Genomic DNA, 21,021 nt, shown 5'->3' with positions numbered 1-21,021 from the left:
AGTTTTTTTTTTTTTTTTTTGGATTGGGAACGCGGAGAAGTATAGCTGTAAACAGCCTCGGATGAACTGCGCTCAGCGCTCTTGCGTTCACACCAGTCTGCTGTTTCTCTTCTCCCGTTCACCCCGCGCGCGCGAGAATTAGAGCGACCGCCGCCCTACACCCCTGCTGCCCATGTCTTCGTCGGGGCCTTTGCCGGCGACCGGAACCCACCATGGCAGGTATGCCCGTCCCTTCTCTTTCCTTCCTGCTGTGTAAAATTGAGCACCGGAACCCTAACTTGAGCTATCTGGCTATTTGTATTCGGATCTGATCTAACTTGAGCTATGTGGCTATTTGTATTCGAATCTGATCTAATTACAAGTGTATACATGTACTACGCCTACTAACTTCGGTTTTCTTTTTATCGGGTGTACATGTGTACTGTCTACACCCATGTCTTTTGTTGGGTTCGGCCCTGTAACCAGTGGAATTCTAACATGGATCATCTTGCCTGTGATTTTGTACAAAACAATTTATTATCAGACCTGAAATTTGCTCTAATTAATGTCCCTTCTTTTATCAAGTCAAAGGGCAGAGTGTAAAGCCCAGGGTTCAACCTCTGCACGCAAGGTACAAAAGGCTGATCGAGAGAAGATGCGAAGAGATAAATTAAACGAGCAGTTCCAGGACTTGGGAAATGCACTTGGTATGATGTAGTTTTCAAGGATTTTCTTGTTGCTCCTATGAGTTATAAAAAGAAAAGAAAGAAAGACTAAATCAGCAAGAATGTTTATCTTAAAGCACAAGCTACGTCTACGACCTGTTCATCCTATACAACCAACATATGCTCCAATACAGTGCCATACTGCCATATACTAACTATATAGCATTTCCACAGTATCATGCTGTATACCAATCTCTTCAAGTTGACTAGGAAAGTTAACAAGAATATATAGTTATTACCACATTTAATGCCTTATATTAGAGATACTGTATGGTACTGGTAAAAATTTTATGAGGTCTACAAGTGTCTGTATCCAATTTGAGTTTTGGTCTTGCTGTCCTTATGGTTCACGCGTCATACTCTATCTCTTTCATAGTGTTTCCCATGACGCATACCAAGGGCATGTTTGGTTCGGACTAATTAGAAGGAGGGAATGGGACTTAGGAGGTAGGAATTTAAAAATATTTTGTTTGTTTCATGAGAGTGGGAATTTTGGTGGGACAGGGAATGGAGTTTAGAGGACCAAATCCCCCACTAATCGCTTCCTAGGGGAGGGGTGGTAATTGAGTGGGAACTGTGCTTTTAGTGGAAGATAAATACATTCTATCCACCGATCATAACTTGTCATATAATTTCCGACTCAAAATCCACACACCAAACTTAAGTGCCCCCCTCTTATTTTTCCTCCACAAACCAAACAAGGGATCGGGACTGAAAATCAAATTACCATCTTTATTCCCTCTATCAACTACCACTACTAATTCCTGTGCCCCTTTCCAGTACTTGACAAATGCACTGCAAGGGTTATAATATTTAAGTAATGTTGAATTAGACCACATTTTTCTCTATTATTAAAAGGATTGTGCTGCTCCATCTAATTGAGGCAATTAGGTCTGTTTCCTTTAAATATTACTTGTGTATCTTTGCCAATCTTTTCTTGGTTTATCTGTTTTACTTTTGTAATGATCAATATTTTCAAATAATATCGCATATTGATACTGAAACTAATTGTGTAGTTTAATTGGAAACTTTTCCTTATGGGGCTGGAAAAGTTATATTTCCAAAACTTTAGTCATGGAGCTCACATCATGTTAACCCTATCAGACCTGATGTTCGAACCAAAAATAAGTTATCAGGAACTGGTAATCCTCACACATGGTGTTTGTAACTGCAGATATGTGCATAATAACTGCATAAACTGTACTGCAAGTGCTTTGTGTCTTTGCATGTTTGGCTATCTCCACATGTCCTACTCAACTCATGATTTTTGACATTTGTTTAGGATTTCTTTTGTTCTGCTGTCATACTACTTGAAAGTTCCATGTTTTTTTTCTCAAACAAGCAAAAGATTTGTGTATCATTTCATTAACAAGGGAGAAGAGAGAAATACATCGGTGAAAAGGAGTTCTCCCACTCAAAGACACACACAAAACCCTAAAAGAAAATAAGAGGGAAACCACAGATAAAAAACTGAAAAAAGATGATCAGGTCCCCTGAAATAAAAAATGAAGGCCTCCTGTAAAAGCCCTGACCAGGAGCTCTTGGAGATCTTTAGCTTCTGCTGAGCACCAGAGGACACACTCATCTGCCACTACCTGTAGGATGTCATGACATTTGGCCTTATGCCATTATAAACACATTCATTCTGGTGCTTCCATATTTCCCATGCCATCAGAATGATGAGAGAGTTGAGGCCTTTCCTGATTTTCTTTGGCAACTTTTTTATTGCTTGGCGCCACCAGCTTGAAAAACTACTGGTATTGGCCTGGGGCGCCCTTAGGTCCAGATACAGCAGGCACAAACACATGAGACAAGGAGGTGTTGGATGGATTTTTCAGCTTGATCACAAAGGGGGCAGAGAGCCAGGTGAGGAAGACCATGCTTGGCAACGCGATCAGCAGTCCAACATTGATTTTTCACCGCAAGCCAAACGAAAATTTTGGACCATAGGGGGCCCCAAGTTTTCCAAATCCTTTTCCAAGGCGCTGAGCGAACCCTTCCTAAAAAGAAGGCATTATATGCAGATTTTCTGCTGCATTGCCTTGATTTTTAAAGACAGGGGTGGTTGCTCCATGGAGCGAACTTGGAACTATCCACCGACCCATGCAAAGATGGAAGGGGCACCATTCAATCCTTCTGCTGCAGTGGACTCGATTAGGATCTCCATTGGATCGTGTGGTACCCATCACAGCATGAGCACACATGCTAGCCGAAGGGGGGTAGGATGTTGTCTGCCGCCACGAACTAAGGACAGTTATTGAAGACTGAAAGATCCTATAGCATGGAGCTAAAATATCAGTTTATTATTAATATTGACTCATGGACAGAAGAACAAACAAACATTATACCCCTAGTGTAGTTCAATACAAGAGTACATCACATTCATCTCTGGCGAAATTTCACAAAGAGAAAAAGGTGACCCAGAGAAACGGTGCGCCTTGCTAATGACAACTCCAATGCTAGGAGAGCGTCAGGGATCGCCGACAGCGGCTGCGGTCGCTGGAGGCGTGGAGGAGCTAAATCTACTAGTTTCATCCTGTGCCCTCCTACTCATCGGGGCATTCTCTTCAAACAATGCACAAGGAACTTACATTTGCTATGTACCTTTCATTGACCTTATTTGTGTGTTAGTAGTGAAACTATGTATTGACAGTATACTTTAATGAGCTGATCTGCAGTGAAACTTGTACGTACATACATGCATAGATCTTATGCAGTTATGCAGTGAACCACAGGGTGATAAGTTCTTTTACTGCATTTTAGAAGCGGCCCTCTATACTAATCAATTTTGACCTGTTCAGCATCAGTGTAGGACATTTGGGACAAAGTCCTGGCTTCTTTAGTCTTTTTTCTTCTCCATCCACCAGACCTAACAAAGGCCCTGTTATGAGCCTTTTATGAAGCTATTTCAAATAACCAATAACAAAAATTATGATATAATGCATCCAAAATCTTGGAAAAGGATTGAAGTCACTTTCTTGAGCTGTTGGAAGGTCTCCACTTCTTGGCTTAGCCTGTGTATAGGTGCCCTTGATTTTTAGTGTTTATTAGTCAGTAATTGTCCACAGTGGCACCTGTAGAAAGGTTAATCACAGTAAGCTAGTCTGGGACCTTGTGTTTGATGTCCTGCAAATAATGTGTTACTTGTCTTAAAATTAAGAAAAAATATGTTGTAGCTTTGATAGTTAATCATAATCAAAATTAAACAATGTTCAAAAGTTGTATGTGCTACTCATAATACTAGCTCCATCTATTTGATTTCTGAAGTGGTAGAGTTGACTCTATATCCAGATCCAGACCGTCCCAGGAACGATAAGGCAACTATACTTGGTGACACAATCCAAATGCTGAAAGATTTGACTACTCAGGTGAACAAGCTGAAAGCTGAATACACGTCACTTTCTGAAGAAGCACGTGAGGTAAATATTAGTACAAAGAAACAGGTCAACTGCAGAAATGTTCTGACTCCTGATACACATTTCTACTGGTACTTGTAGTTAACACAAGAAAAAAATGAGCTTAGAGATGAGAAAGCTTCACTGAAATCTGAGGTTGATAATTTGAATAACCAGTATCAGCAACGAATGCGAGTGTTATACCCGTGGGCTGGAATGGAGCCTTCTGTTGTCATGGGGCCACCTCCAGCATATCCCTATCCAGTCCCAGTTCACATACCCTCTGGTGCTGTACCCATGCATCCGCAGTTGCAAACATACCCCTTCTTCCACAGTCAAACTTCCGGAACCATCCCAAATGCATGCATCCCTTACATGGCATATACACAGCCCTGCCATCTTCCCACTGATCAGCCATCTAACCAACTTAATACTCCAGTTGGCCATTCAAGTAGTCATAGGTCTAACTCTCCAGCACAAGACTGTAGAAGCAAGTCATCTACACCGCAGCAACCAAGCTGCGGAATGAGAAGCAGTGATGTTGGTGATATCGCTACTGATCTGGAATTGAAGACTCCTGGTTCTTCATGTCAATCACACTCAGAGATTGCTAACAATGTAAGGGACATTTTTCAGTTAGTAAATTCTTTTGTTCAAATTATGATTAGATATAAAAGCAAGCTAAGTTATAATCGATGTTTGCCATTGTCACAGGATTCCTCTTCGGATTTGAAAACAAAGAAGCATTGCATAAAGCAAATTAATGGTTGCACTCTCACTGAAAGCAGTAGTTCAAGCAGATGCTCTTCCAGTGGGCCCCCAGATGTTTCTAATAGTGCTGTTGATGAATAAGTTGCTTGACGATTGATTAACATACAAAACGTAGGCAAGTATAGATTGAGAAAAGATCTATGTTAACCTCCCATAAGTGAGCTACCAACATTATATGCAGTGTAATTTGCTATTGTTGCTAGCTGGATGACTCACAAATTGGGAGGCGTGTGATTTGGTAGAAGCATAGTATCTGTTAAACGGGGTGCTGTTCTCATGATTGTTAGTGGATAAAAGTTTGCTGGAAAGGAAAACAAAAGGTAGAGAACAAAATCATAAGCAGCAAAATCAATGGCGGTTCAGTAGGGACTCCAGTAGGCAAGCATTGTCAGTATTCTGCATGCCAGATAGATATTCATAACAATAACTGGATTCTAGTACCATTGCATAGTTCGTCCTAGAGAATCATTTTACATAAATTTCTGCATGAAATAGGTAAATAAGTGGAATATAGATAATATAGTATAATGTTTGCTTAATCTATTTGCTGGGCAACGCGGGGTTTGGTAGTGATTAATTTCAGCTGCAAGTTTGTTCTGCTGGCATCTACAAGAAATTGTTCCTTGGCTACCTCAGCTATACCAAGCTTTGCTGAACAAGGCAACAAGCCCTTGAAGTTTGTACATTGAGCTTTGTTACACAATTGCATTGGAATATAGTTCTTTGTGTATTAATTTGACAGACCACCAGTCCTATTCTTCCCACGTTATATTTCATGGTGGATTTGTTCACTTGGCGAGTTCGAAGGTAGGTATTATGCTTTGGGACAAATCATGTTTCTATTTATGTAACACACAAGCTTTGTTATACCATTGCATTGGAATGTATAGTTCTTTGTGTATTAATTTAACTAGACTACCAGTCTTATTCTTCCTACTCACTCCATTTCAAATTTCAAATAATAAGACGTTTTAGTTTTTCTATAAATATATTATTTATACATCTAGTTATGGTATACCACCATGGACATTAGTAAAAGTTACGAATCTTGGGCCAAATCGTCTTACATAATTTGGAAGCAATTACAAGTGCACCAGAGGCACTCCAAGCATTTTTGCAAGCTGTCCAAAAAAGATTGGCATGTCTACCGCCTTTATAGCATGATGAAACATCGATCAGTAGTGTTTGCGTCGAGGCCGCTAGGCACTGTTTAGAGAGGGAATTAGTCCAAAAAAAAGATTGGCAATTCCACATGACTAACCTTGCTGCTGTCCAAAGTCTAGGCTGTAGCAGTAACCGAAGGAAGAATTAGTGTAAATTTCCATACAATCAGGTGGCGTGCTAAAATGGGCACCTTGCCTTCAGTCTCAAGTTTCTTCAAAAACTTGTGGTCACTCTCAGGCCTTGTTTAGATCCAAATTTTTTTTAGATTTTGATACTGTAGCACTTTTGTTTTTATTTGACAAACATTGTCCAATCATGGAGTAACCAGGCTTAAAAGATTCGTCTCGTGATTTATAGGTAAACTGTGCAATTAGTTATCTTTTTTATCTATATTTAACGTTCCATGCATGTACCGCAAGATTCGATGTGATGAAGAATCTTGTAAAGTTTTGGATTTTTGGACAAGACCTCAGACGAGCGTTGACTTTGCGGCGACCGGCGAAAGCGAAAAGTCCAGGCTCCATGGTATCCGGCCCCGAAGAACTAAATGCCCACCACATATATAGACATAGACTGATAGAGACATGATGAAATATATGAAAGCAATACACATGTGTCAAGATGACAATCATCAGCTAACTAGCTAGTTAAGGGAATTATTAACTAGATTACAAGGTTGCGGTTAAGCTTAAAAACGAGAAGTGTTGGTTAGAATCCCGCCGGAAATAGGTGCGAGCTAGTAGTTCTACGACTACACCACTGCAGTGCACCGTTGTCGTCCTGCTGCTCTCCCCTACGCTACGACGAAAGCTAGGCTATGGAGGAGGAGCAAGCAGCAGCCATCCAGGTGGTGGTTCCCCGAGTCAAGCTCGGCGCCCAGGGATTAGAGGTGAGTGATCCGATCCACTGTTCTCCTCATCTCTGCATGCGTGTGCAGCTGATTATTCAGGAGTCGTTATAGTTCCATTGCCATGATCGTCGTTTCATTTCTCTTCTGGCTCTGGGTGGTTTCGTTGCGATGACAAACAAATTAAGGTGTCCAAGCTGGGTTTCGGGTGCTTCGGCCTCACCGGCGCTTACGGATCGGCGGCGCTCGACGACGAGGCGGCGGCCGCAGTCATCGCGCACGCCTTCCGTCGCGGGGTCACCTTCTTCGACACCTCCGACATCTACGGGCCTCTCACCAACGAGATCCTGCTCGGGAAGCAGCTCAAGCAGCTGCCGCGGGAGCAGGTGCAGGTGGCCACCAAGTTCGGGCTTGCGCGGGACGACGCCAGCGGCGCCTGGACCGTCTGCGGCCGGCCCGAGTACGTGCGCGCCTGCTGCGAGGCCAGCCTCCGCCGCCTTGGCGTCCACTGCATCGACCTCTACTACCTGCACCGCGTCGACACCACCGTCCCCATCGAGGACACGGTCTCTCTGATCTGCTGCTGCTCTTTCACTTCCATAGCTAGTTGATGTGAATTCTCTTAATTGCTGTCATCGGTGCTCATCGGAGTTAATTAATTAATTGTTATATATGTGCGAAATCCAAATTAATTCGCGGCAGATTGGCGAGCTCAAGAAACTGGTGGAGGAGGGGAAGGTCAAGTACATCGGATTGTCAGAGGCGAGCCCGGACACCATTAGGCGTGCGCATGCTGTGCACCCGATCACCGCGGTGCAGATGGAGTGGTCGCTCTGGTCTCGCGACATCGAGCCCGAGATTGTGCCGCTCTGCAGGTGAGCTCGGCTGGAACTTGGGCATGTGTGCATCATTCTGACCTTCACGATCATCATCATCTAGCTAACCCAATGCATTGTGTGCTCCTGTGTGGGCGCTAGAGAATTGGACATTGGAATTGTTCCTTACAGCCCGATTGGCAAAGGGTTTTTCGGCGGACGAGGAGTCACGGAACAAGTGTCCGCTGCATCTAATCTGGTAAATATACTCTATCAAATCTATGCTCCTAGACGACTTAGAATCTTTTGCCCATAGGATAATTGCCCAGAGTCTGATTTTGGCCATATCAAACCTCAAAACCGAACATTTTCGCTGCGCGTCAAGGGCCACTGCTGCCCCCCGCCCTTGCCACGCTCGGGCACACCGCATGCAGCGCGGCCGCCGCGCGCCTCGTGCAGGCCGGCACGGCACGCCGCCACCTGCCCGGGTCAAATGGCAAGGCCGCCGCGGTCAGGGCCGCCACGGTCAAGGCCGTAGAAGATAAGAGAGAGACAGGGGGCTGAGGATGGGATGGAGCAGGCCCCACATGTCAAATACATACCACATCAGCATAAGTGTGGGTTAAGATCCATTTAGATATTGATGAGACCCGGAACCAAGTTTAAAGACCTAAAACTAGCATTTTGAGTGTACAGGGACCTAGAAGGCATTCCATATCAAGTTCGAGGACCGCCAGTGAATTTTTCTCAAAAAAAAATATACTCCATCCGTCCCAAGATGAGGTCTTGTTTAGTTTCCAAAATATTTTGCAAAATTTTTTTAATTTTCCGTCACATCGAATCGTGCAGCACATGCATAGCATAGAGTATTAAATATAGATAAAAGAAATAACTAATTACACAGTTTACCTGTAATTGCGAGACGAATCTTTTAAGCCTAGTTAGTCCATGATTGGACAATATTTATCAAGTACAAACAAAAATGCTACAACGTCCATTTTGCAAAAAAAAATTGGTCAGTCAAGCGTTTTTTAAGTTTGACTATGTTTGTAGTAGATATTAGCAACATTTTATATTTTCAAATAAGTTTATTGTGAAAATAGATCTAATGATATATCTAATGATTCTAATGATAATAATTATGTATTATAAATGTTAATACTTTCCTGAATATATTTGATCAGAGTTGAAAATATTTGACTCCTCAGAAAATGAAAATGACACTTATTTTTGGAATTGAGGGAGTAGATGATATCTAATTATTATTAGTATTAATGTTAATTAGAGTCCACTAAATTGAGGTCGATCTTTCGAATTTCCATGGTAATTTTTAGGGTTTATCTTTCTTTCTAGCGCATCTCGTAAAAATTAATATGGAGACTCCGTTAGAGCTAGTAAGAGTAAGATTTTTCCTTGAAACATCATTTCTTAAGCATTTTTACTTTTTTTATCAGCGAAGGCACCCAAGGTTTTCAGCAGAAAATTTGGAGAAGAACAAACAAATTTATCTGAAAATGGAAGAGCTGGCCAACAAACACCGGTGCAGCCCTGCTCAGCTAGCTCTAGCTTGGGTTCTGCATCAAGGGGACGATGTGATTCCTATACCAGGTGTGGCTTTGTAATTCTAGTTTGATGACATTAATACAAATATCAATACCCTCTCAGTACTTGATACAATATATAATTATCAAAAAGTTTTTTTAGTGAAAACTGAAATATAGCATTCAGAAGTTGTAAATAGGTGCAGAAAATAAGGTAACTGAGGCATCCATCTTTAGTAATGACTATATTTGGTTTGACTGAGGAGCAACAATTTATTTACAGAAGCAATTCAGATAACATAGAGAGCTCCCTTTCAAATGTTATCTAAGTGGTAAAACCTTTTGCTAACTACCGAGTGATGTATGATTCATTTGCTAAGCTGCAAAATGTCAATATTGGTTCCAAACATGGGCCGTGTTTAGTTCCTGAAGGGAAAATTTTCGTCACACTGTAGCATTTTTGTTTGTTTGTGGTCATTATTGTCCAACTATAGACTAACTAGGCTCAAAAGATTCGTCTCGTAAATTTCGACCAAACTGTGTAATTAGTTTTTATTTTCATCTATATTTAATACTTCATGCATACGTCTAAACATTCGATGTGACGAGGAATCTTAAAAAAATTTTGGGTTTTTGGGTGGAAGTAAACAAGCCATGACACATGTGCCATTCTTGAACCCTTCTTGGTTTATTATTCACTGCCAGCATTTAGTTTGACAGAGATATTATTCTCTAAATTTACTCAGGAACAACCAAGATCAAGAATCTTGATGCCAACATTGACTCCTTGAAGGTGAAGTTAACGGACGATGATCTGAAAGAAATCAGCAGCGAGATACGCGAAGAAGATGTTGCTGGTGCGAGACAGAACACTTCTTTTGGGCCTACTAATTGGAACTATGCAGATACACCAAGGAAATAGAGTTGCTAAAATAATAAAATGTTGTAGCAACAGATGAGCTATTCTCCCTGCAATTCTGTTATATTATGGGGACAGTATCTTGAGAACACTCTGTTCCAGATAATGTACGACAATGCATGATGCCTCGTCTCATCAGGAAATATTAGTAATAGCTAGTTGATTTTAGATTCTATTTTGGACATCTGTCGCGATACTGAAGGTGGCGGCAAGCCACAATAGAGTTGGACGCGGGGCTGCTGGGTCTTTTGTGCGTGCCGGAGTGTTGATTCTTTCAGGGGTAAAAGCTGACAGGTGATGAGGATGTGGCTCGTGCTGTGAACGGGTCACGGGGTGAAAACGCTGAAACAAACAGCTCCATTGTTCTAGCAACAGCAATGACTTGTGCAGTGCGACAGTTATGATAAATCATTTAGATAACATATGTTTGGAAATACTATGTTCAAAATAATGGATGACGAAGAATAATACATTAAAGTGAAGATCTGAGTGTAGAGCTCATGGTTCTATGGTCACAGCCAAGATTGAACCTATTGAATACATGTATGCTGACTCTAATCTCATTTGAAAGCTGACACTGACAACAAAAGCAAGAGATTAAACAAAACATGATTCTCTGGTATTTTTGTTGTTCACAAATGTGTTGAAGAGTTCATGAGTGCAACTGCTTTCAGAAAATTAGACTGCTAAAGTATCTACATGTGCTCAAGGACTTATCTGCAACTCCAGATAAGGGTATTGGGTCAAACTTCCCATGATTTACTTCAATTTGAACTGGACTTAATCCTAAGAATCCAAACATGCGCTAATATGGCACATGATCACAAAGAAAAATAAATCATATTTGGAAGGAGAAAAATACCCATCAATAATCAACAAAGTTGGATGTGATGAAACCCAGTTGTGTTAGCGCATGACCATACAAAACAAAAGTAAATCATATTTTGGATGGAGAAAAAGAACCCAACACCAGTCAGCAAAGTTGGATACGATGAAACCCAATGCGTTCGCTGCAAGCTATTTTGGTGACATGAAGCATCGTGCAGTTTACAAGGCTTAGGGGTGGTCCTAGGGCACACCGGAGCCATGTAAACCGCACTGACTCAAGTCAATGAAGAGGTCATCCTTCAGAAGAATAGATCTCCAGAAGAAGCAAAGCAGAAGAATCATGGAGACCGGAGAGCATTGCAGGGAAAGCATGAAACACAAATGGGAGCACTATGGTGAGGAAGGCGTATGTTTTTTTTTTTTTTTGAAAGTAATGAGGAAGGCGTATGTGAGGAAGGTAAAAGCAGCAGTTCTGAAGCATGCTTTAGTTGTTGTAATTTGGCCAACCTAGGATTTCGAGATGATATAGTAAGCCAATTTGGTATAGCACAGTGAGGTCCTATTAAGATGTCATCTGGGGATGGTTGCAACTAAACAGATTAGACTGATATGATTATCTTATTCATTATATAAGGTCGTTCCCAGAACAGTGTGTTCAGTATCACAAAATTTGGTTTAAACAACTGCAGATGCAGTGTGCTGCAATGATGAAATCTCTTGCCTGTGCTAGACTGCCAATAAACTATGGTTGCTTGTGGAAAAACTAGCAAACTTCTCCAGGATTTTTTTTTGAAAACCGCAGGAGAGCTACGTTTCATTGTATTATAGAGAAGAAAAATAGGGTGGGTCCCCAACACGATCCTCACTCATACGGGGACCAAATATGAGTGAGGCAATTACACACACCTTTACTAGACTCATAGAAAACAGCTGAAGCTAGACCCTAACTAAGCAGCCCTAGTCAGCCAACGCCAAACCAAGCTCAAGGAGCTTCTTTGCCCCAGCCATGCACCAGAGACTATGTTCATTCTTTAGCTCACTCCAAAGCATGCTCAGTGAAGGAGAAACCCCCTCAAAGACACATGTGTTTCTATATTTCCAAATAGTCTAGGCCCCTAAAATAATTAGAGAGTTCACTCCTCTCCTGTGTTCCTTGCTCACTCTGCCGATCGTCTTGCGCCACCATTCAGCAAAACTCCACTCGTTTTGCCGGGGAGTTGAATCAGCTAAGTTCAATGGGGTGAGTAATTTGCACCATACTTGTCTTGCCATCACACAAGAAGTTAGCAGATGTTGTATTGTCTCCTCTTCCTGATCGCTTAGGGGGCATTTATCCGGATGTGAAAGACCCCTCTTAGCAAGCCTATCAGCTGTCCAACATCTATTACGGATTGCCAGCCACAAGAACATTTTGCATTTGCTCGGAGCCCAAGACTTCCATAGGCGGTGCCACGGCTCAAAAGTCACTGCACCATAGAAAAAAGCTTTATATGCAGATTTGGAAGAGTAGCAGCCATTTGAATCCAGCCTCCATATGTGGCAATCCTCTTGGTCAGTCAGAGTGATACTCATGAGACAATCGCAAAGCTGTAGGAATTCTCTAATACCGATCGATAGGCCGCCATGAATGTCTCGTGCCCATTGCACATTAGAGAGAGCTTCAGCCACAGTGCGTCTTTTGCGAATTCTTGGCGAGACACTAGCAAAAACAGTTGGTGCAAGATTTTCAATCGAGCACCCATGCAGCCACCGATCGGTCCAAAAGAGAGTATTTTGTCCATTCCCTATCTCTGTTGTGACTGCAATAGAGGACAAAGCTGTAGAATTGAGATGTGTTGGGAGTTCGAGATCAGACCATGGACGATCAGCTTTAGTCTTTTTCAGCCACTGCCATCTGACTTGCAAAGCCCAGGCCATCACTTCTAAGTTAGGGATGCCCAATCTCCCAAGATCCAACGGTCGCATGACCTTCTCCCAAGCCACCAGACAGCAGCCTCCATTTGCCTTTTTCTTTCCTTGCCACAGAAATCCCCTTCTGATCTTGTCCACTACCTTGATGAACCATGACGGGACGTTGATAGCAATTAGCAAATGAATAGGCATGGCAGAGAGGACAAATCGGACTAATGTTGCACGTCCAGCCCTATTCATAAGGGCTGCCTTCCAGCATGGAAGTTTGTCCGCAATTTTTTCTATCCATGGCATGAGATCCCTCTTACGAAGCTTCCTGTTTGATAGTGGTAGGCCCAAATACTTGCAAGGGAATTCTGAAATTGTACCCGGAAGAATATCTTGAATTACCCCCAAAGACTCTTCTGTACAACTAATAGGAATGGTATTGCTTTTCTGAATATTAGTTCGCAATCCTGAAGCATCTCCAAACACCTTGAGGATATCTCTGGTGATCTGCAGCTCCCCTTCAAGTGGCTTAATAAATAAGGCAACATCATCAGCATATAGGGAAAGCCTTTGTCCTGTCACCCGTGGGGATAAAGGTTGCAACAGCCCCTCATTCGCTGCCTTCACAAACAGACTGTTAAGCACATCCATCACTAAAATAAAGAGCATCGGGGATAAAGGGTCCCCTTGACGAAGGCCTCGTTGATGTTTTATGGGTTCTCCAGGTTCCCCGTTCAATAAAATTCGAGTTGAGGATGATGACAGCAGATTGGCCACCAAATTGCGCCAAGTGCATCCAAAGCCCAAATGTTGTAGCACTTCCAAAAGAAACGGCCACGATACCGAATCGAAGGCTTTTGAGATATCCAACTTAAGGAAGAGGCTAGGCACCTTATGTCGATGTAATACCTTCACTGTTTGCTGTACTAGGATGAAGTTGTCATGGATACATCTTCCCCGAATAAATGCACTCTGATTAGTAGAGATTAACGAGTCCAAGAATGGAGCCAGCCGATTGGCAAGGATCTTGGTTAGAAGTTTACTGAAGATGTGCACAAGGCTGATGGGGCGAAAGTCTTTCGCCATCACCACATCATTCTTTTTCGGGATCAGCGTGATATAGGCTGCGTTCAATAATCCAAGCCCCCTTGCATTACCTTGCTGGACAGTGATTATTGCTGCCATAAGATCTGCCTTAATCACCTGCCAACAAGTTGTCATGGGCATAAAGAGGGGCGCCATAGGGCGCAAGTGTCTTAATTGGGCCTTAAGCCCATTAGTGTTAATTAGTGTCTCTCTTAGTTATTTGTCTATAGGAATAGTACCATATTGTCTAGGCACAAGAGGTGTTAGTCCTATGTACCTTTTATATTCAGCCCATGGGGCACAATGGAAAGCAAGCAATGAATTATGAAGAAACAATTCTAGTCTCCCTCAATCTCTCAAGCTCTTGGCAAAGCATAAGGCCTAGTTATCCCAAAGCTCTTGGCAAAGCATAAGGCCTAGTTATCTCCTAAATATCGTTCATAACATCTGGTATCACGAGTCTGTCGATCCATCCACAGCTGCTGCCAATCCTCCACATAAAAAAAAAATCAATCCAGATCGCCGGTCGATCAATCTTCCACGGCCATCCACCACCACAGCCCCCAGGCGCCGCGCCTCCCTCTCCATCAGCCACCGCCAACAGCAACTATCCCGTCGATCCCCTTCGTTTCCAAAAAAAGAGATCACCCGATCCTGGCAGCCAGCAGCAGCGTCACCTCAACCCTAACCACGCCGCCGCCGCTGCCCCACTACGCGCCGCCACCACCACAGCCCAATCCCCACCACCATCTCGTGCAGCCACAACCCTGCTTCTAGCCGCTGAGCCAACTCTCTGATCCCGATCCGATCAGCACTGTCCGCCGCCGATCCAGCAGGCGCGACCTCGACCCGTCAACGCCCGTACATGATGGAGTTCCCGCAGTTTGATGGAACCTCTGATCCGGAGGCCTTCATCAACCAGTGCGAGCTCTACTTCCGTCGGGAGCGCATCATGGTGGAAGAACGGGTATGGCTAGCTTCTCGCAATTTGAAAGCTGATGCCCGCGATTGGTTCCGCCAAGTCACGCAAGATGAATACCCGGCATGGCGTCGCTTCACCGAGCTCCTGCAGCAGCGCTTCACACCAACTCTGCGCCCCAATCCGCTCCACCGGCTGTCCCTTGGTGTCGACAACTGCTTGCGCAGCCTTGCGGAGATAACCGCACAGCTGGATCGCCTCCGAGTGCGTCTCGAGAAGGAGGACCGTGAACGCCGGGCAGCTGTACGTCTCCAAGCAGCAGCACAGGGACTCCTGGCACGTCGCCGAGCGCAGGCTCTTCGTGCCACAAAAGCATCGAAGGAGCAAGCAACGGTGCGCCTCCAGGCAGCAGTGCGAGGAATGCTTGTCCGTCGCATGGTGCGGCAGATACGCGTGCTCCTCAGCTCGACGTTGTCGTACGTGTTCATCCACTCGGACTCGCCGATACGGTTTGCGGCTCCAATTGCAGTGGAGGTCCAAGTATGGGCGTTTCCAGTGCAGCGATCTCGCATCAGCATCCAGCATCAGGCATCAAAGGCTATCTCATTCATCCTTGTGTCTGCCGTGGTGTTAGAAGCCAGCTGCTTCACACTCCACCCTTCAGCCTACGTGAAGCCAGCAGAGGCACTCTTCCCATGGGATCCAGGTGGATATCCTTGTATTTTAGTCTTCAATAAAAAGGGAAAGCCGAGATGTAAAAGGCTTAACCCTATTTCGCGTCAGCTCTCCAGCTCGAGGACGAGCTGGGTCTTGAAGGGCGGGGGAGATGTCATGGGCATAAAGAGGGACGCCATAGGGCACAAGTGTCTTAATTGGGCCTTAAGCCCATTAGTGTTAATTAGTGTCTCTCTTAGTTATTTGTCTATAGGAATAGTACCATATTGTCTAGGCACAACAGGTGTTAGTCCTATGTACCTTTTATATTCAGCCCATGGGGCACAATGGAAAGCAAGCAATGAATTATGAAGAAACAATTCTAGTCTCCTCAATCTCTCAAGCTCTTGGCAAAGCATAAGGCCTAGTTATCCCAAAGCTCTTGGCAAAGCATAAGGCCTAGTTATCTCCTAAATATCCATCATCATAACACAAGTTTTGTAAAATCTTCCTGTGTATCCATCTGGGCCCGGGGCTCTATCTGAAGGCATTGTCTTGATTGTATCCCAAACTTCATCCTCTATGAATGGAGTATCAAGGGCAGACAGGTCCAATGATTCACGGTGGAAGAATTGCAGGTCCAAGGACGCAGATCGGACCGGGGCAGTACCTAGTAGCTTCTCATAAAACCCAAACAACCCAAACAGTACCTTGTGTTTATCTTCCTGGGAAGCTGCAATCTGATCCCCATCTATTAGTTTGGGAATATAATTCTTTCTCTTTCGGAAAGCAGCTTGCTTATGGAAGAATGATGTATTAGCATCACCATCCTTAAGGAACCTCACCCGGGAACGAAGTCTTGCCATCGTTCTTTCCAGTGAAGCTACTTAGACCTTCCGCAAAGATTTAGTGTATTACTCCCTCCTTCCCAAAACAAATCAACTTCTAAATTTGACCTAAGTCAAATTATTTTAAGTTTGACTAAATTTATTAGAGTATTAATACTTATGACATTAAATTAGTATCACTGGATACACCAAGAAGTATATTTTCATAATTTACTTACTCCTATTTGGTGTCATAATTTTTCATTATTCTTCACTATAAAGTTGGTTAAACTCAAGATAGTTTGACTTAGGGTGATTCTAGAAGTTGATTTATTTTGAGACAAAAGGAGTACAGTAATTCTTATGGTGCATTTGACTGTTGATTAATCAAAACAGGCAGGATTGGTGAAACCAAACTGGATCTCTGAATTTCATCTGTCAAGCTGAAAGGACAGGCACTCACTAAGGATCTGGTGTGAAAAAATGGTCTAAAACCTGAAGCTATAATGTCATCTGAAGAGAAAAAATGGGAACTACAAAAAGAATCTCCATTCACCAAAATCTCCAAGGATCCTTGTAGGGAGGAACATAGTTTTCTGTAGGGGGGAGAAGGCGAAAGGATGCCACAGTCTGTTGTAGAAAGGGCCCCATCTGCGTTGCAAAAATTCAATATTGGTTAGAAGCTGATAAACATATTTGTATGAAAAATACATGTTCCTCCAATAATTGAAGTCACAAAATGAAATCAAACACTAAAGAATACTATTTCTTTGCTGAAGTGGTATGAAACAATGGGACATTTGAGACATACAGATTCCCACTGTTTGCTAAGGGTGGAAGCATTCAGTGAGTACAGGAACCCTATCAAAAGAAAGAAAGATAAAAAGGTGAGTGAACAAAGAAATACATCAAATGTAAGGGAGTGAATGGTCGATGACAAAAACTGGAAAGATGAAGTAATACCATCACGCTCAGCAGTGCAGGCTACATTGTGTCGAAACAAATTTGGTTCTGGTGCCTGATGAAACAAACGAGTATCATTAAGAACGTCTAAGCTGCCTTATGCACTACTTGGCCATCAAATAGTTAATACAGTGCACCATGAAGTTTTAGTCTAAGCATATGTCTCTCTTTGGCACTCTTCATATAAGTATATTTGTTGTCAAATGTATATGTGCCAGGAAACTTACAGATTTTGTTGGTGATTTCCGAACAAGATACTCATAATACCAATATGGTTCTCCGTCAACCTACAAATAATTTTCAATACATACTGGCACATGTCAACTCCGAAAAACGAAAGTACTCTTAAAGGATGATAGCAATGGTCAGAGCTTACCTCTGTAGCGTGTGCATCAAGGACAGAACTCTCTGTCATGCGCTGGCCAGTCGTCACCTTCTACAAGGTGATAAAGTTCGGTGTAGAATCAATATGTCAAATGTCAACATTAAAAAGTTGGCTTCAAGGAACTTAAAATCTTTTTCAGCATGTCAACAATCTCTGACCAGTTCTATGGATTATTAATACTTTGTTGTTTAGCAACCACCATTGCATCAGTCCATGAGACAATGTGCATGTTTCTTATGACACACGAAGGTGCATCTGAGTTTAAATTTATGCTTGATTGAATTTAGCTTTCTAGATGTATTAGCCGTTCAGTGTGTGACAGAAAGTTCTATCATGCTTATCCAGCTTTCATCACCACAGATTCCAGCAAAATCCGGTAATGGTAGTTACATTGTGGGGGTCATAAGCCCAGAGTTAGCTTCACTCCATGAGACAATGCACATGCTTCTTATGACACGTGGAGAGATAACTAAGGAACATAAGAATTTAAATTTCTGCATTTATTTGCTTTCTGTATGTATCTGATAAACTACTCGTATCCTTCTTGTATTGATCTATACAGTTTGTCGGACACAATTTAGGTCAACGAATGCAAGAAATGACATATTTAAAAGAAAGCAGAAAGCCAAACCAGAAAGCCAAAAAGTATGTACCAGGGTAGATCTATCAGACAAAATGCAATCAGCAACATCTTTCGGATCCCACGAGCTCTTGTCTTTTGAAGGCAAAAAACGTGAATTCGGTGGCCCAATCTGCAACAGAAAAAAATTATGGATGTCACCATGTATACTCAAATTTGTTTTTGCAGACTTTCAACTGATGTATTTCCCATCCAAATAATCAAGCCACATAACAATTTGCACTGGAAATGAAAGATTTAGTCACAGATACAGCAATTTGCAAAAATAACAAAATACAGAAACTTAACTATTTAAAGATGATATTGGGTTAGTACAACCCAACAAATTGCAGATTTATGCATTTCCTAGTATCATAGAGTATTTGAGGAGTTACCGAGACTGAGATGACAACATTATGTATCATGTCAACTCGCTCCGATACGATACGTTGCCGTGCATCAGCTGCATAGAGACCTAGTCAGTTTGCTACATTACGAAATATATGGTTATTTCAAAAAGCGTAACTGTGGAAGTCCTTATGCTTAATAATCTAGTTCATTCATTTGAACAAAGTAATAAGACCATTTCTTATCATTGTTATGCCAGAACCTACTCACGTGATAGTGGCGCTGCAGAGGAATATCGCTCTGGTTTTCTGGACTCTACCCTAGGAACAGAATAATACGATAGTAATTTGTAAGTGACAAGTTTTATCCTAGTTCTCATGAGAAGACATGAGAGGTTAAGACTGACAACAAGAGTAGATTGGACAAATTATTATAGTGCAAACAACTGAAATACCATTTGAAGGAAAATTTCTTTCCTGGCAGTTCGACCGGGTAAAGAAAAGAGTATGCATTGATCTCATCAACTTGTGTGTTCATCTTCACGTCTTCATCAGTCTCCATGACAGCATATGCTTCTACATAGTTGTTCCCAACAAAGCACTTATGAGCATTCAAAATTTGATTTTTCGAGAAAAGAAGCACATTATGCATATATTCATAAAAAAGGTACAGCTCATGAATTTACTCTAAATTTTGCAATCGCATGCCTCAGAACTGACACGCCTGACAAATTCAATGTGGAAATTAGCAGAGAGTAAAAATGCTAACTCTTCCATCCAGAAGACCCGAACTGGCTAACTGAGTTAACAAAGAATCATTAGGAGCGGAGGCTTCCCCTTCCAGTAAACTCAACCTGAAATCGGGAGCACGATTGCGAAAGAAGACACGAGCCCGGACATGAGAAGGCGCCTCCTCTCCACCTCCAAGCCGCGGTTCCTATCGGGAGGCTCGCGAGAGCACGAAGCGAGCACACAGGCCTTCCTCCTCGGTGGCAGAACACGCGCTGCCCCAGCGCCGAGCGGTGCCCTGCTCCTGCGCAGTAACAAGAATGGGCGGGTGTCTTGTGCACAGTAACAAGAATGGGCGGCGAGTAGGGAATCGTGTAAGCAGCAGAGAGAGAGAGAGCGCGCGTGCCTGGGGCGAAGCGAGGACTGAGAAATGGGGCTCGGGAGAGTGTGGGGAGAGGAGAGGAGAGCCCCCGCCATGGCTCGCCGGCGTCAAGCCCCCTCTTCCTACGTCCACTCGGGCTAGAGCTAGACCGAAGGACGGAGGAGCAGAAAGTTCTATCCAAACCGTTTGTTGCGTGAGAGCAAAAGATCTCCCTGTTCTATTGGCGTGTACATGGCCATTTTGGCATATCCACCACTAAAATTTAAAGGAAAACTGAAATAAACTTGTTTTTATGTACCCTCCGTTTGACGGTACTCCCTCTACTTTAAATTGTAAATTATTTTACATTTTTCTATTCCATCCTAAAAAATACAGTTCTAGATTTGATACTAGTCAAACTATTTTATAGGAAAATATCATCACTCATGTCTTCAAATAGATTTACTATAAAATGCATTTTGTAATCATCTGATGATCCTTATTTTGATATAAAAATTGCTAGTAATTTTTTGTATTGAGGTAGTTCAATTTTAAATTGTTTTGACTAAGTAATAGTTACATTCTTTTTAGGGGGAAGGGGGCAGTAACTTCTTGACATAGTGTATATCTAGTTACGTACCTAGAAAAGCCACGATTACTTATAATTTGAAATGGAAGAATATAGTTTTGTCTTAAATCAATCATGTCTAGCTTTGACTTTTGACTAAATTTATAGAAAAAAAAAACATTAACATCTACAATGTCAAATAAATGCATGATCAAAATATATTTTGTGGTTTATCTATAATATTATTTGATGGCGTATATGTTTATGATCTTTTTTTCATAAATATAGTTAGAACTAGCAAGGTTCGATTTAGAATAAAACAAAATTTATAATGGATGAAGTAATTAAACATATTTATAGTTAACACAAACACAACCATGACTACGCAATCCGCACATACTTTCACACCATGCACATATTTATAGACACAAATTAAATGCCCCCTATCTCAAAATATAATTATTTCTACTTTTACCAAAAGTTTGGCACTTTTTATGGGATACAGTTAATATTCTCCTCAAAAGATTTGGTCAAATTTAGAATACTTTTTGGTTTCAAATAAAACTAAAAAATTTAGGAGTATTTTTTATTTTTTTTTTCATATACCAATCTAGGAGTATTTCTTTATTTTTTGGAATTTGAAAAGCTTAAACACATTTTTTTAGGATTTTAAAATTTTA

The 21,021-nt window shown here is 42.1% G+C and overlaps 3 protein-coding genes across 7 annotated transcripts; 2 read left to right on the top strand and 1 right to left on the bottom strand.

The window, feature by feature from the left end:
• On the top strand, positions 27 to 5,632 carry LOC8054388 (transcription factor bHLH121). Of its 2 annotated transcripts, none has more exons than XM_002458118.2 (5): positions 27 to 219; positions 565 to 686; positions 3,996 to 4,123; positions 4,202 to 4,717; positions 4,814 to 5,147. In XM_002458118.2, the coding sequence occupies exons 1-5, from the start codon at positions 173 to 175 to the stop codon at positions 4,949 to 4,951; spliced, it is 951 nt and encodes a 316-aa protein (XP_002458163.1). In that variant the 5' UTR covers positions 27 to 172; the 3' UTR covers positions 4,952 to 5,147. The 2 variants fall into 2 exon arrangements, with proteins under 2 accessions (XP_002458163.1, XP_021312273.1); XM_021456598.1 differs by having other exon boundaries at positions 50 to 219; positions 3,972 to 4,123; positions 4,814 to 5,632.
• Positions 6,477 to 10,580, top strand: LOC8054387 (perakine reductase). 3 transcript variants are annotated; one of them, XM_021455255.1, is made up of 6 exons: positions 6,479 to 6,923; positions 7,070 to 7,447; positions 7,584 to 7,756; positions 7,859 to 7,955; positions 9,156 to 9,304; positions 9,984 to 10,580. In XM_021455255.1, exons 1-6 carry the CDS (start codon positions 6,852 to 6,854, stop codon positions 10,006 to 10,008), a joined length of 894 nt encoding a protein of 297 aa, XP_021310930.1. In that variant the 5' UTR covers positions 6,479 to 6,851; the 3' UTR covers positions 10,009 to 10,580. The 3 variants fall into 3 exon arrangements, with proteins under 3 accessions (XP_021310931.1, XP_021310930.1, XP_002458162.1); XM_002458117.2 differs by having other exon boundaries at positions 6,488 to 6,923; positions 9,151 to 9,304; XM_021455256.1 differs by lacking the exon at positions 9,156 to 9,304 and having other exon boundaries at positions 6,477 to 6,923; positions 9,984 to 10,164.
• On the bottom strand, positions 16,720 to 20,010 carry LOC110434184 (psbP domain-containing protein 5, chloroplastic). 2 transcript variants are annotated; one of them, XM_021457983.1, is made up of 11 exons: positions 19,819 to 20,010; positions 19,538 to 19,716; positions 19,139 to 19,259; positions 18,955 to 19,004; positions 18,732 to 18,799; positions 18,371 to 18,469; positions 17,709 to 17,768; positions 17,560 to 17,619; positions 17,333 to 17,387; positions 17,181 to 17,230; positions 16,720 to 17,020 (listed from the first exon to the last, which is right to left on the bottom strand). In XM_021457983.1, the coding sequence occupies exons 1-11, from the start codon at positions 19,887 to 19,889 to the stop codon at positions 16,922 to 16,924; spliced, it is 912 nt and encodes a 303-aa protein (XP_021313658.1). In that variant the 5' UTR covers positions 19,890 to 20,010; the 3' UTR covers positions 16,720 to 16,921. The 2 variants fall into 2 exon arrangements, with proteins under 2 accessions (XP_021313658.1, XP_021313659.1); XM_021457984.1 differs by having other exon boundaries at positions 19,538 to 19,710; positions 19,819 to 20,004.

The sequence above is a fragment of the Sorghum bicolor genome, chromosome 3, assembly GCF_000003195.3.
Source record: "Sorghum bicolor cultivar BTx623 chromosome 3, Sorghum_bicolor_NCBIv3, whole genome shotgun sequence".
NCBI lineage: Eukaryota > Viridiplantae > Streptophyta > Magnoliopsida > Poales > Poaceae > Sorghum > Sorghum bicolor.
This window is presented reverse-complemented; position numbering and strand designations above follow the sequence as displayed.

Excerpts from the sequence above, each read along its gene's own strand:
- LOC8054388 (XM_021456598.1), top strand. The coding sequence starts at position 173 with ATGTCTTCGTCGGGGCCTTTGCCGGCGACCGGAACCCACCATGGCAG. Across the intron at positions 220-564 it reads ACCGGAACCCACCATGGCAG|TCAAAGGGCAGAGTGTAAAG; the intron begins GTATGCCCGTCC and ends TCTTTTATCAAG. Across the intron at positions 687-3,971 it reads GGACTTGGGAAATGCACTTG|TGGTAGAGTTGACTCTATAT; the intron begins GTATGATGTAGT and ends TGATTTCTGAAG.
- LOC8054387 (XM_002458117.2), top strand. The coding sequence starts at position 6,852 with ATGGAGGAGGAGCAAGCAGCAGCCATCCAGGTGGTGGTTCCCCGAGTC. Across the intron at positions 6,924-7,069 it reads TCGGCGCCCAGGGATTAGAG|GTGTCCAAGCTGGGTTTCGG; the intron begins GTGAGTGATCCG and ends AAACAAATTAAG. Across the intron at positions 7,448-7,583 it reads CCGTCCCCATCGAGGACACG|ATTGGCGAGCTCAAGAAACT; the intron begins GTCTCTCTGATC and ends AATTCGCGGCAG.
- LOC110434184 (XM_021457983.1), bottom strand. The coding sequence starts at position 19,889 with ATGGCGGGGGCTCTCCTCTCCTCTCCCCACACTCTCCCGAGCCCCATT. Across the intron at positions 19,717-19,818 it reads CAGTCCTCGCTTCGCCCCAG|GAGCAGGGCACCGCTCGGCG; the intron begins GCACGCGCGCTC and ends GTTACTGCGCAG. Across the intron at positions 17,388-17,559 it reads GGAAATCACCAACAAAATCT|GCACCAGAACCAAATTTGTT; the intron begins GTAAGTTTCCTG and ends TTGTTTCATCAG.